The 17,739-nt window shown below is 39.6% G+C and overlaps 1 protein-coding gene across 3 annotated transcripts; it reads right to left on the bottom strand.

Moving 5' to 3' along the window:
- On the bottom strand, positions 2,285 to 17,424 carry CACYBP (calcyclin binding protein). Of its 3 annotated transcripts, XM_013989619.2 has the most exons (7): positions 15,314 to 15,566; positions 14,835 to 14,912; positions 10,790 to 11,009; positions 8,178 to 8,274; positions 7,845 to 7,944; positions 6,206 to 6,303; positions 2,285 to 2,849 (listed from the first exon to the last, which is right to left on the bottom strand). In XM_013989619.2, exons 3-7 carry the CDS (start codon positions 10,893 to 10,895, stop codon positions 2,693 to 2,695), a joined length of 558 nt encoding a protein of 185 aa, XP_013845073.1. In that variant the 5' UTR covers positions 10,896 to 11,009; positions 14,835 to 14,912; positions 15,314 to 15,566; the 3' UTR covers positions 2,285 to 2,692. The 3 variants fall into 3 exon arrangements, with proteins under 3 accessions (XP_013845073.1, XP_013845074.1, XP_003130369.3); XM_013989620.2 differs by lacking the exons at positions 14,835 to 14,912; positions 15,314 to 15,566 and adding an exon at positions 15,773 to 17,424; XM_003130321.6 differs by lacking the exon at positions 14,835 to 14,912 and having other exon boundaries at positions 15,314 to 15,732.

Raw genomic sequence — 17,739 nt, 5'->3', positions numbered from 1 at the left:
CCAGCCATCTTCCCCCCAGGTCTGCCCACTGAAGCTCAGGGTTCAGCACCCAGTCGCCGTGCACATCAGCAGGTGCTCAACTCAGGCTGGGAAGTGCAGCAAAGACGGCAAGAACTGTTTCTGCTGGTATCTACCCTCCTGTTGCACTCTCCTCAGAGCCTATCTGTACGAGCAGCCCAGCAGATCTCCCTGCTTTTACAACTGTCACAAGGAACCTTTCACAACTCCTTCCCAGGGGTGCAGGTCCCATTCTGATTCCTTTTTTTCATCCTACCTAGTTATGTGCTGATCTTTCTGGGCACTCTGGTATTTTTTGATGTATTTGTGTGAAGAGGTGAGCTCCACTTCCTTCTATTCGCCATCTTGATCTCTGTTCCCAGGTTTTTATTTAGCTTCTAAATTGTTAAATTTTACATGGTTCTAAAGTCAAAACTATAGAAAGTTTCCTTCTCTTTCCTTTCCCTACTTGTAACCATGTTTTTAATTGGTTTTGGGTTTATGCTTCCAGTTTCCTTTTGAAATATATGCAAGTATACATGTATGTATATGCAAACACATAAATGTTATTCACGTTTTTCCCTCTGACAGTAAAGTAGTTAAATATACTGTAAATAATGATCTGCATGCACTTTGCTTTTCCACCAGGTATGGTTAGGGTTAGGGTTAGTACACAGAATCATTTATTGAAGACTCAGTATTTCTTGTCTGGATGTACCAAAGTATGTCTGCTGAGCTAGTTCTCTATGTCCTATGAATTCATGCTTGGGTATTTCTGATCTTTTGCAGGTATCACTCCATATTTCTGCCAGTATTATCTTTGGGAAAAAGCCTAGAAGCAGAATTGTGAGTCAGAGAATAAATGCATATATAATTCGGGTAGATATCCCAACTATTTTACACAAGTTTTAAGCTCAACATTTACATTCCATTCCCTCATATGTATTTCCCTATAACCTTTAGAATTTTTCCAGTAAAATGTAAAATGCAGGTTTTAAAATTATTTCTCTGAACAAGGTATGCATCTTTTTATATGTCACTTGTATTTCTTCTTGTAATGAACTGTTGGTAATTTAGGAATCCTCTTAATGTGTCATGTTCTGGTTATATGGGGTTTTCTTGCCATTTACACATTTTTTAATGTAGTTAAAATTACCTATTACTTCTACATTTTAAGTCACATAGTATGGTTTTCCCTCACCCTTAGGTTATAGTGGAGTCCATATCTTCCAGTACTCATGACTTCATTTTTACATTTAGGTCGTTGGAATGTATCCATGTAGCAATTTTTAGTTATCTCAATTAAGAGCCCATTTCTTTCCCACAGCTTTGAAATGCTGTTTAATACACCTTAGGTCTTTTCCTATTTTGTTCCATTGATCTGCTTATTCATGTGCCGACATAGCTTTAATTTTAGTTTTATAATGTGTTCAATATTTAGTAATAGCTATCCTATATAACAACTGTTTGTTAATTATTTTAGGCTTTCTAGGGCCACACCCAGGGCACATGGAGGTTCCCAGGGTAGGGGTCTAATTGGAGCTACAGCTGCCAGCCTATGCCACAGCTCACGGCAACGCCAGATCCTTAACCCACTGAGCAAGGCCAGAGATGGAACCCGCAACCTCATAGTTCCTAGTCAGATTGGTTTCCACTGTGCCACGACAGGAACCCATATGTTAATTTTAAACCCCACCACATTTTACACTACTACTTTTACCAAACCTTGATTATTAATTTTTGTAGTTTTAGATTTTTCTTTTATGCGTTTTAATTTGCTTTCTCCTATCGAACTGCACTGGCAGATGCTTGCAATATAACATAGTTATGAAGATCATTGGCATCTTGTTCTTACTTCTGATTTTAGGGGGACTATACCCTCCAAAATAAGTAATTTCCCCCAAAACCTGACTTTTCTGACATACTCCTGAACAGACAGTAAAGCTACTCCACAGAATAAAAACCTGACTTTCACTGAACATAGGAAGAGATATGATTTTCACATTTATTTTTGCTTTATAGTTACTGTTTTCAAGCTATCTGATTGAGAGCAAAACTTAACTGGTACCATACAAAAAACTGGTACTACAGAAAAAACAAATGTATTTTGGGAGTATCCATGAAGATGCAGGTTTGACCCCTGGCCTTGCTCAGTGGATTGGGGATCTGGTATTGCCATGAGCTGTGTGCAGGTGTGGCCCTAAAAAGCAAAAAAAAACAAAAAAACCCAAATACATCATACATCAACCTTTCTATAACAGTGTTCAAACACAGGTCCAAACTTGAATTTTATGCAAAAAATTCACGTTTTATTTTTATTTATTCTTACATTGGTGGTAGCTGACGTCAGGAGCTGAGTCAGGAACTGAAAGGCAAGCAATGACTTATTTTCTACCTCTTAGCTGAACAGAAATACACACAATATGGCATTTTCATTAGGCAACGCTTGCTTTTTTACATTTCACACTGGACTGCAACATTACCCTTTCTTGAAGGAAATGACCCACTTACTAAGGAAAACCATCTTTGGAGGAAGTGTTTAATAAGTGTTATTTTAAAATAAATTTTCCAATAGGAAATGGAGAATTCTTTGCTGTGTAAATACTTATCTGTCAAGTTTATCTGTGCAGCTCACCAACTTTTCCTTACTGGAAACAATGTTTCCACATCACAGTTCCCCAAAGGCTTTGAAGTCTCAGAATTCTGTATCTCCTTTGGCTTGCTTCTCTCTTGATTCCACCCAGGCTTTATTAATGGTTCGCTTCATATCATCATCTCCATCTTCATAAATTTTCTTTAGAACATTCATTAATCCCTCACTAGGATCTGTTTCAGTGTCATAGGAAGGCTTTCTGTTAAAAAGAAAACACAATCAACGATGGAGATATATATATTTATATAAAGTAGAGAAATATATATAGTATATCATGATATATATGAAAACAGATAAATCAGGCTGTAGGAAGTCTAGGAATGGAGATGGGGGGGAAAGAGTACCAATTGATAACATGCACAAAATTTTTTTTTTGGCCACACCCACAGCATACAGGAGTTCTTGTCAGAGATCAAACATATGCCAGAGCAGACACCCACCCAGAGCCACAGCAGTGACAATGCCAGATTCTTCACCTGCTATGCCATGAGGGAACTCCTGTGCAAATTCATCTTAATGAAAACTATACACCCACATTTAATGCATCAAAGAGTGGTCAACTAAAACAGTAAGCGATTATACATGGGACTGGGGTTTTAGTTGATTTTTAGCAATTAAATAAGCATTTACTTTTCTAATTGTTTTTATTCTTTCAAAGCATGTTTCCTCATATGATGTGGAAAATAATTTCATTGAGGGAAAACATAATTATGTATGGAAACATACTGAAGCTCATGTTAGAAAAGCTCTCCTTGGCATAACTCTCCCAGACCTCAGACAATACTACAAAGATACAGTACTCAAATCAGCATGGTAATGGCACAAAAACAGACATATAGGTCAATGGAACAGAATAGAGAGCCCAGCAATAAAACCACACACCTATGGCCAATACAATCTTCCACAAAGGAGGCAAGACTATATATATAATAGAAAATAATCTCAAGTAGTATTGGGAAAGCTGGACAGCAGCATGTAAATCAAAAAAGTTAGAACAGGAGTTCCCGTCGTGGCGCAGTGGTTAACGAACCCGACTAGGAACCATGAGGTTGCGGGTTCGATCCCTGCCCTTGCTCAGTGGGTTAACAATCCGGCGTTGCCGTGAGCTGTGGTGTAGGTTGCAGACGCGGCTCAGATCCCGCGTTGCTGTGGCTCTGGCGTAGGCCGGTGGTTACAGCTCTGATTCAACCCCTAGCCTGGGAACCTCCATATGCCGCGGGAGCGGCCCAAGAAATAGCAACAATAACAACAACAACAAAAGACAAAAGACAAAAAAAAAAAAAAAAAAAAAAAGTTAGAACACACCTTCATGCCACACACAAAAACTTGAGATGGCTCAAAGACTTAAAATATGACACCATAAAACTAGAAAAAACATAGGCAAAACATTCTCTGACATAAATTGTGGGTTGGTTTTTAGGTCAGTCTCCAAAGGCAAGAGAAATAAAAGCAAAAACAAACAAATGGACCTAACAAGCTTGCTTTTTGTATAGCGAAGAAAACCATAAACCAAAAGACAACCTGCAGAATGGAATAAAATATTTGCTAACGATGCTACAAGGGTTTAATTTCCAAAATACACACTCATTTCATACAACTCAATAACGACCAACCCAATTAAAAAATGACCAAAAGACCTAAGTAAACATTTTTGCAAAGGTGATACAGATGGCACATGAAAAGATGCTCAACACTGGTAATTATTAGAAAAATGAAAATCAAAACTACAATGAGGTTTACCACCCACACCAAGAAATCCATAAATATTAAATGCTGGAGAGGTTATGTGGTAAGAAGGAAACTGCCTACACTGTTGGTGGGAATGTAAATTGGTACAGCCACTACAGGAAGCAAAAAACTAAATATAAAACTACCATATGATCACAAAAACCCACTCCTGTGCATCTATCTCGACAAAACTACAATTCAAAAAGGTACACACACACCCTATTATAAAAAGTGGGAACTCCATCACCACTTTTTATAATATCCAAGACATGGAAGCAACCTAAGGGTCCAGTGACAGATGACTGGCTAAAGATGATGGGGTGTGTGTATATACACATACACAATGGAATACTACTCAGACATAAAAAAAAAAAAAAAAAAAAAAAATGCGGAGTTCCCGTCGTGGTGTAGTGGTTAACGACTCCGACTAGGAACCATGAGGTTGCGGGTTCGGTCCCTGCCCTTGCTCAGTGGGTTAATGATCCGGCGTTGCCGTGAGCTGTGGTGTAGGTTGCAGACGCGGCTTGGATCCCGCGTTGCTGTGGCTCTGGCGTAGGCCGGTGGCTACAGCTCCGATTAGACCCCTAGCCTGGGAACCTCCATATGCCGTAGGAGCGGCCCAAGAAATAGCAACAACAACAACAACAACAAAAGACAAAAAAAAAAAAAAAAAAAAAAAAATGCTATCTATAGCAACATGGATGGACCTAAAATAAAGATCATACTAAGACAAATACCATCTATCCATTTACATGTGGAATCTACACTATGACACAAATGAATTTATTTACAAAACAGAAGAGACTTGTGGTTGCTGGTGGTAGGGGAGTTGGGGGAGGTATGAATTGGGAGTTTGGGATTAGTAGATGGGAACTATTGTATATAGGATGGATAAACAAGATCCTATTGCACAGCACAGAGAATTATTCAATATCCTGAGATAAACCATAACAGGAAAGGGTATGAAAAAGATTGTTTATGTATGTATAAATGAATCACTGTGCTGTACAAGAGAAATTAATACAACATTGTAAACCAACTATATGTCAATAAATACAGGTCATCCTTTTAATGAGACGCATGAGTCTTGGGCCTAGTGGTATAAAGGCACATTCCTCAATGTAGTCAGCACCTCTAGTTCAATCAATGTGCAAAAGGGGCCCATTAACTCTATACTTAATTTTTCATTCACCTTTTTAAGTGCCAAATTCTGTACTAGACACTGGTGATACAGTAAGATTCCTATACTTGGGTGATTCATTCTAGATTTAAAATCAATCCCACAGACAATGCCTAACCTTTACCAACTATATCCCAAATGCAATGTGGATGGCTGACTGACTAAAAGCAGTACATTACCACTGCAGGAGAACATTTAGCGCAGAGGAATTTTTGACCTAGAATGGAAGTATCTCTACTAAACATTTTTCGGAATAGCCATTACTAAGTAGGATTAAAATACTCTTATCATTTCCACTCTATACCAGTGACAATGAAGTTCTAACTTCACGTCAGAAACTTTTACAAATTCAAAAACCTTTTATGGGTATCTTAGCCTCTCTGGAACTACTGAAATGGAATCTCTTGGAATGGTGAGCACCACCAGCACAAAAGAATCAGCAAGTACAAAGACCTCCTTAAAAGGCAACTTGCTAGACACAAGCTCCCTTCAGGTGCCCTCTGACAGGTGAAAGCAGACATAATTGGATTAGTCAGTGGACATTAAGAGGTAAAGGGTCAAACTACAGACTTTATAATTCTATTACCTTTGAAAATCTATAATCTTAGCAAAGAATACAATTCTTAAACAAATGAAAGTCGACTCACTCTTTCTCTTTGCATTCTTTTTCAACCTGAGTCAGGTAGTCCCACCGTGTGTTTTCTGCTTTCTTCCTACATAAGATAAGAACTGTATCTGTCTTGACCTGGAAGAAAAGTGGGTAACAGCCATTTCTTAGAACACACAGAGATAAAGATGAATATTTAGAAAATTATTTACTCAATTACTTGAGTTACTATTATGTGTAGGACTGTTTTAGGTGCTAGTAATACTTTTATGAATAAGCCAGAGGCTGAAGTCTCATGGAGAAAGTTCATAATAAGCAAAACTGGAAAACCTTCAAATACTAGGTACTACCAAGTTAAAGAGGGTGTTAATGGGGATTGAGGAAGGAACTTGACTAGAAAGGCCTTTCTGAGATGAAATCTAAGGTATGGGTCAAGATCCAGGAAACAGGGCCTTCTAGACAGTTGACATATGAAGGAGAAAGGCTCCAAGGGAAGACTCTCAAAAAAGAGGAATGGCTGACTTTTAAGACTTAAGGCGAGAGTAACATAAAGGGGTCAGAGATGGGCAGAAAATCATAAGGGAGCACTGGTTAAGGAGTTTGTAAGGTGAGTAAACAGCAAGAACATAAAACTCTTTCAACAATGATCCACATAACTCTAGGAGTGTTCTGAATATTACTTCAACTATGGGATTAGCAGACGAAGAAGGGAGCAGGGAGTCACAAGCTAATCATTAAATTATATCCTAATTGCCTTTAAGCTGCTACATAACTGTAAAAACAAAAAGAATGGCACATCTTTATACCAGATGCATTAAATTTCATTTATTTAAATTAGGAAAGAGGGATTATTTCAATTAGTTTAAGTTATGAATAATATTTTTTCAAAGACAGTTTTATAGTTTCTACTAATCCAACTAGGCTAGTGCTTGATTCCTTTTATGTAGCAAAAACACATTAATACTTATAGTTACTACCATTAACTGAAGCACTTTTTATATATATCATTTTAGTGTATCATTTCAATTTCATAAAACAAATGAGAAAACCAGGGTAGACAGTGATTAACTGAGCTCCCAAAGGTCACAACTAGTAAGTGATAAAACTGGGAGTTCCCATCATGGCTCAGCAGTAACAAACCTGACTAGTATCCATGAGGACGTGGGTTTGATCCCTGGCCTCGCTCAGTGAGTTAAGGATCCAGCATTGCCGTGAGCTGTGGCGTAGTTCGAAGATGCGGCTCAGATCTGGCATGGCTGTAGCTGTGGCTCTAATTAGACCCCTACCCTGGAAACCTCCATATGCCACAGGTGTGGCCCTAAAAAGCAAAAAAAACAACCAACCAACCCCAAACCCTCAAGTTTCATTCTTAATCATTTTCATTTTATTCAATGCCCTCCTGATTTTAATGCAATATTCTTACTATAATCTATTATTCTAGATCAGGAGCTGGCAAACTTTTTCTGTAAAGGTAGATAATTAATATTTTAGGCTCTGTGGGCCACATCATCTGTTGGTAGCACAAAAGCAGCCACAGATAACATATGAATGTATGTTCATATAAAAATTTACAAAACAGGCAACAGGATAGATAAATCAGTTCTAGTTCATCTAATTATAAATTGGCCAGGTAAATGCATAAGGTTTCACAATGTTATGACAAAAAAAAGTAAACGTACTTTTTTTGAACTGCCCTCCACGGAGATGGGTTTCAAGAGATTGTTCACAATCATGGAGTAATTCTTCCCATTTAGATTCTTTACCAAAAGATCAAATGACCTACGACACAATAGTGAACACATTATCTTTCTGGTTCTCAGGAAAGGTGCTCTTCAGTTCTTGTGGGGAAAAAAGGCACAGTCTTAGGATATGCATTTGGCCATCCCAGATGATAAGACTCAACCTTTAAAGCAAGTGTAAAGGATAATTAATTCTAAATTTAAGCAGAATTTTAGACACCGAGAAGAACAGAATCCATAATAAGACACTGTCTTTCCTATATGAGAACTCACCTCTCTGTGAAATGCACCTGCACATTCTCAGTGGGGACTTGATGAACTCCAGTTAAGGTAATGTAGATTTTCACAAACTTATCTGACTGATCCCATCCTGGTAACAACAAAAAGAAAAAATATGAGTAAAGTCTGATACAATCTCTGGAATGGCAAATGCTTATAGTTCATTAAAAAAAAAAAAAAAACTAAGATAAAAATCTAGGAACAGACACATGAAAAAAATATACAAGAAATTTTTTTAGATGAGGAAATTGAGCGTCAGAGCAGTTAAGTAATCTATTCAAAGTTAGGCATCTAGCTAGTGCTAGAAGTTGGATTCAGATCCAGGTTTACTGAACACAAAGCCCATGTTCTTTCTTTTTATTCCTTAGAATGAGGAATATGATTGTTAAATATATTCCTTAAGAATAGCTCATTTCCCCTTTTTATGGAAATAATTTTGTCCTATTCCCAGATATTATTAATTCTCCACAAGCTGACTGGCTAAATATCAATACTGTCTAATTCCATAAGCATTTTTACTTCTCTAAGCAAATCAAAAAAATGCAATCCTAGCTTCCTCAATTCCTTTCCCTGACAAAGTAGAATGAATATAAATTTTTAGAGTCCAGGGGAAGTTCCCCTTGTGGCTCAGTGGTTAGCGAGTCTGACTAGCATCCATGAGGACGCAGGTTCAATCCCTGGCCTCACTCAATGGGTTATGGATCCAGTGTTACCGTGAGCTGTGGTGTAGATCGCAGATGCGGCTCGGATCCTGCATTACTATGGCCATGGTGTAGGTTGGCAGCTACAGCTCTGATTGGACACCTAGCCTGGGAACCTCCATATGCTGTGGTGCCGCCCTAAAAAGAAAGGGGGAAGAAAAAAAGGAGTCCAATTCATCCAAGTCTGCCAATTTGACTAACCTACACATATCCAGAAAAGGCTATTTCAGTATATATTATCAAATTATTCAGTCTCCAACCTAGATGAATTCTTTCAAAGAAAACATGCAAACATCACACAAGAAGCAAATGATAAAAATATACATGTATTTACTGTGTACTATATGACTTTTCCTCACCTAATTCTATAGAACAAAAATTCAGTGTTAATGAAAAAAGATCTCCTAAATGGTTCTATAGAACTTCATTTTGTTTCTCCCCATTCATTCAATCCATCCTCCACATTGCCAAATTTCTCCCTAAACACAAATCTAGGTTCCTAGTTAATACTCCATAATCCTACCACCTTAGTTTCCTACAGTTAACGACATGCACAGCATATCTCCTACAGTACTGCAGTGCATCACTGAAACATGAAACACACATTGCTTTTTGCTATGACGATACTCAAAACACATGATGCCTTTCATGTCCTTTGCCTTCCTTTTTTACATTTGCTGAACTCATTTTTTTTTTTTTTCCTATTTTTTGCTTTTTTGGGCCACATCTGCAGCATATGGAAGTTCCTGGGCTAGGAGTCGAATCAGAGCTGCAGCTAACCCACCAAGAGACGCCAGGGACTGAACCCGCATCTTCACGGATATTAGGTTTGTAACCCACTGAGCCACAATGGAACCTCCAGAACTCACTCTTTAAACTCAAATGTTTCTTCCAATTCTTCCTGACTTTTCCTCCCCCCCAGGGGAATTATTTTAACAGCTATATTCCCATAGTACTTTATAAATCTATTCAGTTAAGCAAATATTAAGTACTTACTATGTGCTACATACTGTGAGCATAAAGACTGTCCCTCTCCTTATGAGAGCCCATTACTCAGATTCCAAGTTACACTATTTCCAAAATAAAATGTCTATAATCAGTTGAGGGAAAATGGTATTATGACATTGTTATGGTATTAGCTGTATGTGTTCCAACCACACCATGAGCAGGATTGGGTCTTGGTCACTGCTGTGTACTCACAAGTCCAAGTACAATAAAGGCCCATATTAGATGCTCAAAAATGTTTCTTGAATTTAACTGGTTTCCCTTCTTCAGTTAATATGGGTGGATAGTTGGCCAAGTGAAAACCAAAAAAGGAAGAAAACCAAAACAAAAGCTGTGTTCCATGTATAATTAATGTATTTCAGAATAGGTTCCTTCTGTTGCTACTCATCACTGTACTAATCATCTTGCCCTCTTGTTAATTAGCTTCCAGAAATTCATCCCTTCTTCTAATCTCTTAAAAAGCATCTATTAAGTAAGAATTGACAGGTGTTCTCTTATAAATCACCAAAACCAAATACTTTATACACTGTTTTAAAAATTGATTTGGGGAGTTCCCGTGGTGGCTCAGTGGAAAACAAATCTGACTATCGTCCATGAGGACGCAGGTTTGATCCCTGGCCTTAGTCAGTGGGTTAAGAATCTGGCATTGCTGTGAGCTGTGGTGTAGCTTGGATCTGGAGTTGCTGTGGCATAGGCCAGTGGCTATAGCTCTGATCTGACCCCTAGCCTAGGAACCTCCATATGTGCATGTGCAGCCCTTAAAAAAAGAAAAAAAAAAAAAAAAAAAAGAAAAAAGAAAGACAAAGATAATAAAAAATCTGATTTTGTTAGTGGGTCACTACTGAGGAACAGGCTGCTCAGAGGCAGAAAGAACTAGATGGGGGGGGGCGCAAGTCATACCATAATTACTGATTTTTACTGTATATCCTGTTGTAATAGGAGCAACCACAGCCGCCGGCTTTTCATTTTCCAGAAGTTCTGCTTTCCTCTGTGATTTCTGCTGCATCTTGTTCTTGATTTCTGTCTCAATCTTGGACTTTTCAGTGGTCAGGGTATCACGTACTCTTTTTCTAGTAGCCTTTTCCAGAAGCACCTTCACCTCTTCTAGATCTTTCTGTAGCTGTGTTAAAAAAACACATTAGCTATGATAAATAACAACATGATGTTGTGCACATTGGTCATTTCAATTTACTGAAATAGGAGCTAATAATAAGAGGTTCATTTAAATTTTCTAGGGTTGAGTAGCAACAAGGATTTTTTCGTTCAGCCTATTGAATTGTAAATAACTCAAGCTCCCTTTTTTTAAAATAGGAAAACCTAATCTTCAAGTAACAATAGGTAATCGAGCCAAAACTTTCTAGTTTGGTAGACTGTTAACTCTTTTTTTTACTTTTGTGATTTATAAACATTTTCTGATTTGTTAAGATGAAATTCAACAAAAAGGAATTCTTGCATTTCCTTGTAACTTCCAGTCCGTCATCAGATATTAGGAATTTTCTAAATATTAAAAGATATAAGTGAATACATGATGAGTGTGGTGAAATGCTACAGCAACTTGACAGGTTATCCTCTACTTTCCATCACTAACTGGTCCTCACTGATCTTCCTATCCCAAATAATACATATAAAAAGTTTACATTTTTAAGGCAAAAGATAAAAAAAAGATATTTCTTCTAATAAGTTTGATTCTGAAGCTCCAGGTTTCTTTTACCATCAGAAGTCTGGGACCTGGTTTGGTTGCACAGTAAAGGGTAAAAACCTGGGCAAATAATCCAACATAAAACACAATCCTGGATCACTGGAAATGCCACCTGCTTCTTATTTGTTACACCAAGACATTGCCTATCCAAGGCTACTGCTATTTCTTTTCAGGGGCAGAGCCAAGATTTTGTGAGGTTAAGAGTCAAAGACACTGTTAGAAAATTAATGAGCTTAAAAACTTTTCCTCGGTTATCCTCTGACATAATGCAAATTTGTAAGATCTTTCTAAACAGGGGATTCATTTTTTCTTAAAATGACTTTACAATCTGTCTTGATACTAGCAATTTGAACAGAAGACTTTGATATTATAGCCTGAGATCATATAATGCTCAAAATAAAAATATTTAAATGCTTGATAACTCAGTATAATATGTGAAGTACAGTTTTAAAGTCTTTATGTTTCTTAATAGTATTAGAAAATGCAAAACAGGGGAGTTCCCCGTCATGGCGCAGCAGAAATGAATCCGACTAGGAACCATGAGGTTGTGGGTTCGATCTCTGCCTCGTTGAGTGGGTTAAGGATCTGGTGTTGTGGTGAGCTGAGGTGTAGGTTGCAGACACGGCTCAGCTCCGACGTTGCTGTGACTCAGGTGTAGGCAGGTGGCTACAGCTCCGATGGGACCCCTAGCCTGGGAACCTCCATATGCCACAGGTGTGGCCCTAAAAGGACAAAAGACAAAAAAAAAAAAAAAAAAGGAAAAAAGAAAAAATGCAAAAACAGAAAAATGAACTCTTTTATCACAAGTCTTTTTATCTCATTTAACTCCAATACTCTGTTTTGCCTGTATGTAACTGCTAAAAACATGGTTTAAAAAGTCTGTGTGCCCAGTCTCTGGTCCACATTCTATCTCCGGCTCTCAAAATTCATTTATTACTAAGGCAAAAAACTGCAACTCATCTTTCGAGCATACAACCACGATGCTGCTAGTTCAAAGCAATCTTTTTTTTTTTTTTTTTTTGGCTTTTTAGGGCCACACCTGCAGCATATGGAAGTTCCCAAGCTCGGGGTCAAATTGGAGCTGCAGCTGCCGGCCACAGCCACAGCAACCCACGATCCGAGCCTCATCTGAGACGTAAACACAACTCATGGCAACATCAGATCCTTAACCCAGGGAGCAAACCCAGGGATCGAACCCGCATTTTCATGGATACTAGTCAGGTTCGTAGCACACTGAGCCACAAAAGGAACTCCCAAAGCAATCTTTTTGTTATAATTTCTTCAAAAAGTCACGCTGATTCTAATAATATGATTAAAACATTTAAAATGTAAAATGAGTATGTTTTGTTTCCAGAGTAGGGATTTAGGTTTTTTTTAAAAAAGAAAATGTATAAATTCTAAACAATATGGATCCTTTTTCTAGGAGACTCAGAACTCTGTGAATTTAGCAATGTATGCCCAGACCCTCTTTACAGCCAGTTTGGCTCTACAGCACCACAAAAATGAGATATCCACTGTTAAGTCTGAAGCAACTTACAGCAGGCCTGTTTAAGATAATTCCTTAGTTCTCTGTTATTTACAAATTTGAAATGAGTAATAATGATCCCTTTGGTGCTTTTCCTGTAAATATCTTTAAGATGCCTGAGATACAGCAGTTTGTCACCTAATTTCTCTAGGCATTCATTTATCTTCCTTATGCAAAATCACATCTCCTTTTTATTCCTATCATAAATATATTCAAGCTTTCTCTTCTAACTTATTTCCAAGTTCTTCACTAAGAAGCATTAAAACCAAAGTGGTTCAAAACAGGCAAAGGACTTGAGCAGACATTTCTCCAAAGATGTACAAATGACCACCAAGCACATGAAAAGATGCTCAACATCATTAGTCATTTAAGGAAATACACATCAAATTCATAATGACATACCACTTCACACCCACCAGGATGATTAACATCAACAAACAACAACAAACTCCAGCAAATAAGAGTTGCTGAGGATGAACTGAAATTGGAACCTTCATACACTGCTTGTGGGAATGAAAAATAGTGCACTTTGGAAAAGAACTTAGCAGTTTGTCGGTTAACCATATGACTCTGTAATTCCACTCCTCCATATATACCACAGATTTGAAAACCTATGCCCACATAAAAAGCTGTACACAAATATTCACATCAGCAGTGTTCATAATAATCAAAGTGAAAATCAACCAAATGTCCATCAATTTATGAATCAAAATGTGGTATATACATACAATGGAATATTATTCAGCCATAAAAGTATATGCTTCACCATGGATGAACTTGAAAACATAACGCTAAGAGGCCAAAAAAGTCATATGCTTTAAGATTACATTTAGATGAAATGCTCGGAATAGGCAAATCCACAGAGACAGAAAGCAGACTGGTGGCTGCTGGCAGAAGAGGAGTAATGGGAAGTGACCGCCTAATGGCCACTTAATAGGTTTCCTTTGGGGGTGATGAAAATGTTCTTGAATCATATACTGATGGTTGCACAACACTGTGAATATACTAAAAAAAGCACTGCATTATACACTTTAAGATGGTAAAAACAGCGAATTTTATATCAAACAAAAAAACCCCCCAAATGTCCCTAAACTTATACACTGCAATTAGAAAGCCTGTTACTTTGAAAGGGATAAATATTGAGCAACTCGTGTATGTACAGTCACTTCAGAGTCTTTCCTCAGGGCACGTGGTACCCAAAGACCTATCTTTAAAACACATAACAAACTTGTGGCACATTATCCACAATAATACTTAAAACACATACACACTTTTTCATTTAAAGCAAATTCTTCGACTTAAAAAGTCAAATGTGAGGATTTCCCAGTCTTGTTCATATTAAGCAGAAGATTCCCAGGGAGTAAATCTAGTTAGTGGAAACCCAACAATTAACTGTGATTAACAGTATTGTCATTGTACTTAAGCCAGAAAAAAGAGCAAAGCAAGTATTATTATTCCCATTTTGTAATTGCACAAACTAAATCTCCAAAAAGTTAAGCCACCTGTGTTGAGTTTATAGAGCTTTAAAAAAAAGTTACAACCAATTTCCCAATATAGTTATTTTTTAAAACGCACATAGCAAACAATTGTTTTGCCAAGCACTGTTTACAACCCTGTGAAATGGATACCACTGTGGCCCAGAGATGCACCATAACTTGCCCAAAGTATGTGTAGAGAAAACATGACAGAGAATTTAAGTGCTAGGACTGAGGACTTCTCACCTTCCAACTGCCCTCTCAGTGGAACGACTCTCAGTTTTTGCAATCGGCTTTAATTTAACGAAGCTTCACGTCCAAAGGCTGGTGTAAAAGGAGTGAAAAGAGCCTGAGGATAACGTGAAGGTGACCAGCTCTTGGGTCCACGGTTGGATCCACCTGCCGCCGAGAACCGCAACACACCTCCGCTCACCTACAGCGCCGACCGCCGGCCGGGGTTGTGGAAGGCATCCAACGGCAACTTTCCGGGGTAAGCGAAGCCCCGAAGGCCCGCAGTGGCCGGTCGGCACCGGGGCCGCCACAGCTGGGCGGGTGGGAGGCCGCGGGGAAGCGCGGGAACCCAAGGACGCAGGAAAGCTGCCAGACAGGCAGGTGTCGCCGGCAGCCGCAGCGCAGCTCGATAGGGGAAACAGGGCGGTGGGGCGAAGGACGCAGCGGGAAGCTTTAGTAAGGCCGAGGGAGGAAGATGAGGCCAGACCCCTTACCTCTTCCAAAGCTGAAGCCATGGTCGAGCTGCGTCAGGCAAGGCCCGAGCTCCACCGGCACAGGGCGAGAACAGGAACGCCGCAACGAGCGCGCTGATTCCAAGCGCAGATCGCACGGACACGAGTCGCAGTGGCCGTGGCCGCGGCCTGAGAACACGCCCGACTCTGAACGGGAGAGCAGCCGGCCTCCGGCACGCGGCGCCTCTGGAACCTTCGCGAGTCCGTCGCCGAAGGCCCACCCCGCTCCAGCACCGCCTATAGGGCTTGGCCCCGCCCTGCCTATCCTGGCCCCGCCCCGCCCACCTCGCCCCGTAGCAACGGCTCAACTCTCGCGATCAAACCGGCAGTTCGAGAAGAGTAACGCCTCTTCCTTCCCGCCTGGGCAACTGTACGTAATTTACTTTGACCCCCATCGCGCCGACTGCGCAGTCGCAGCTCGAAACCGCCGCTTCTGCTTACCTTAAACCACCCCGGAAATAACGCACCAATCTTCGGGGCCTAAACCGGAAGTTGACTAGGCAGTCGAGTGGTTCGGTGCGCTCTAGGACCCGGGGCCACTTCGTCGGCCATCTTGTCTAAGACTGTGAACGTATGCGAGTAAAGGACGAAAAAAGGGATAAAGGCGAGCCTACGTGTGCTAAAACGGGAAAAAACGAGGACATTAAGTGCGCAGGATCCTGAGGGGAACGGTTGTGTTTTCACTGGGTTCTGGCGCTCTGGGGACGTCAGGATTCAGCGTATACGACGTGGTGGCGTCATCACCGGTCGCAGTAGGAGGTGGGGTTGCGTTGGCCGTGTGGCGGGACCCAGTGGCGGCTCCGAAGCGGAGTAAGCTTCCTAATATGCTGGGCGCCTCCCGGGGTGGCTGAGTTTGCTTCCTTCATCGACCAGTCACCAGATTTGGATTCGATTTCAGTGAGCCTATTAATGTCAAAGAAAATGTGAGCTAAGATTTCCTGAGGCTGCATTCTGCTCCGGTTCTGACTCCTGCAGCCCGGCTTAGTAAGGCCCTTGAAAAACTCACTTTTCAGATAGATTATTTTAGCCTTTGGGGACCTCAAAACGTCTGAAACACGGTTGAGAATGTAGACGGTTACCCCTGAGATGTCAAATAACCCACACTCGGCTTTATCAACCCCAAGGTAAAGATGATCCGCAAGTCACAGAAGGAAAAAAGTACAGAAAAATGCAGGGCCATTATCTCAATAAAGAATCAGAAGTACAATACAAAAACAAATTACTTTTGCACACAACTTATGGACGTTAAGGAAAAGATGCTAGAACTAGAGAAGTTCATATCGTTTGATTCCATTTAAACAAAATCTAAAGCTGTGAGACTGAAAATCAGGTTGTGTTTGGGAAGACAGTGACAGAAAGAAGCCACGAGGGGGCTTTTGAGATTCGGCTAATTTTTTTTTCTTGATTTGAGCCCTGGTTACAGATGTGTTCACTGTGTAGAAATTTCATTGAGCGTCCTTCTGTGCAGTTTCTTGTGTATGTTATTTTTAACTAAAAGTTATATTTAAGTAGGCCCAAGAGGTAATTTTCCTGGTAGAAATGTAATACCGATAACAATCGTCAAGATTCGTAGGACTGAACTCCAAAGATCTGTGCATTTTATTTATACTTCAGGTTTTTTTTAAAAAGTGTCTAACTGGAAGCTTGGAATTATTTAGGCACTTAAATAGGAACAGATATCCCATTGCACTATGTGAAAATTTGACCTAATGCAGTGGTAAAAATTTGCTTGATTATGCACCTGGAGCAACTCCACCCCTCAGATATCCTAAAGTCACAAGTTTTAAACACCACCTATATGTTCATTCCCACCACTCTTCGGAAATCCAGACGGTCTCTGCGTGGATGTCTCATAAGCAGGTCCAACTCAGCTTGTGTAAAAAAACGCCTCTCAATTTCTCGTCCTCACACCTCATTGCAATTCTTACAATGATTTGCTAGCTCTGTGAATGGCCACCTCATTCTCTTAATTGCTCAGGCCAAGAAGTCATACTTGAGTCTTCAGTTTCAGGTCCTACATCCCATCTTCTGGCAAGTCTTGGTTTTATCTTCAAAGTATGTTGGTAATAAAACTACTTCTCATAATCTCCACTGCTACCAACTGAGACTAAGGTGTCATTATTTTGTCTGGATTTTTATCCTCTTAACTGGTTTCTCTCCTTCTCCACAGTTTTCCACAGGGCAGCCAGAATAACCTTCACAATTGTATAGAATAAAGTCCAGACTCCTCACTATAACCCAGGATGTTCTACATGATTTTATATCTCACCTTTTATAAATTTCCCATCTCATGGAATTCATCTCTCACCACTCTCCCCTCTCCCTGGTTTAAACACTGGTATTTTTGTCATTCCTTGAATCCACTGAGTTTCTTCTTACCTCTGGTTCTGCATGTAAACTTTGCTTTC

This window comes from Sus scrofa, chromosome 9, assembly GCF_000003025.6.
Source record: "Sus scrofa isolate TJ Tabasco breed Duroc chromosome 9, Sscrofa11.1, whole genome shotgun sequence".
Lineage (NCBI taxonomy): Eukaryota > Metazoa > Chordata > Mammalia > Artiodactyla > Suidae > Sus > Sus scrofa.
The sequence above is the reverse complement of the archived record's forward strand: the minus strand, read 5'-3'. Positions and strand labels throughout refer to the sequence as shown.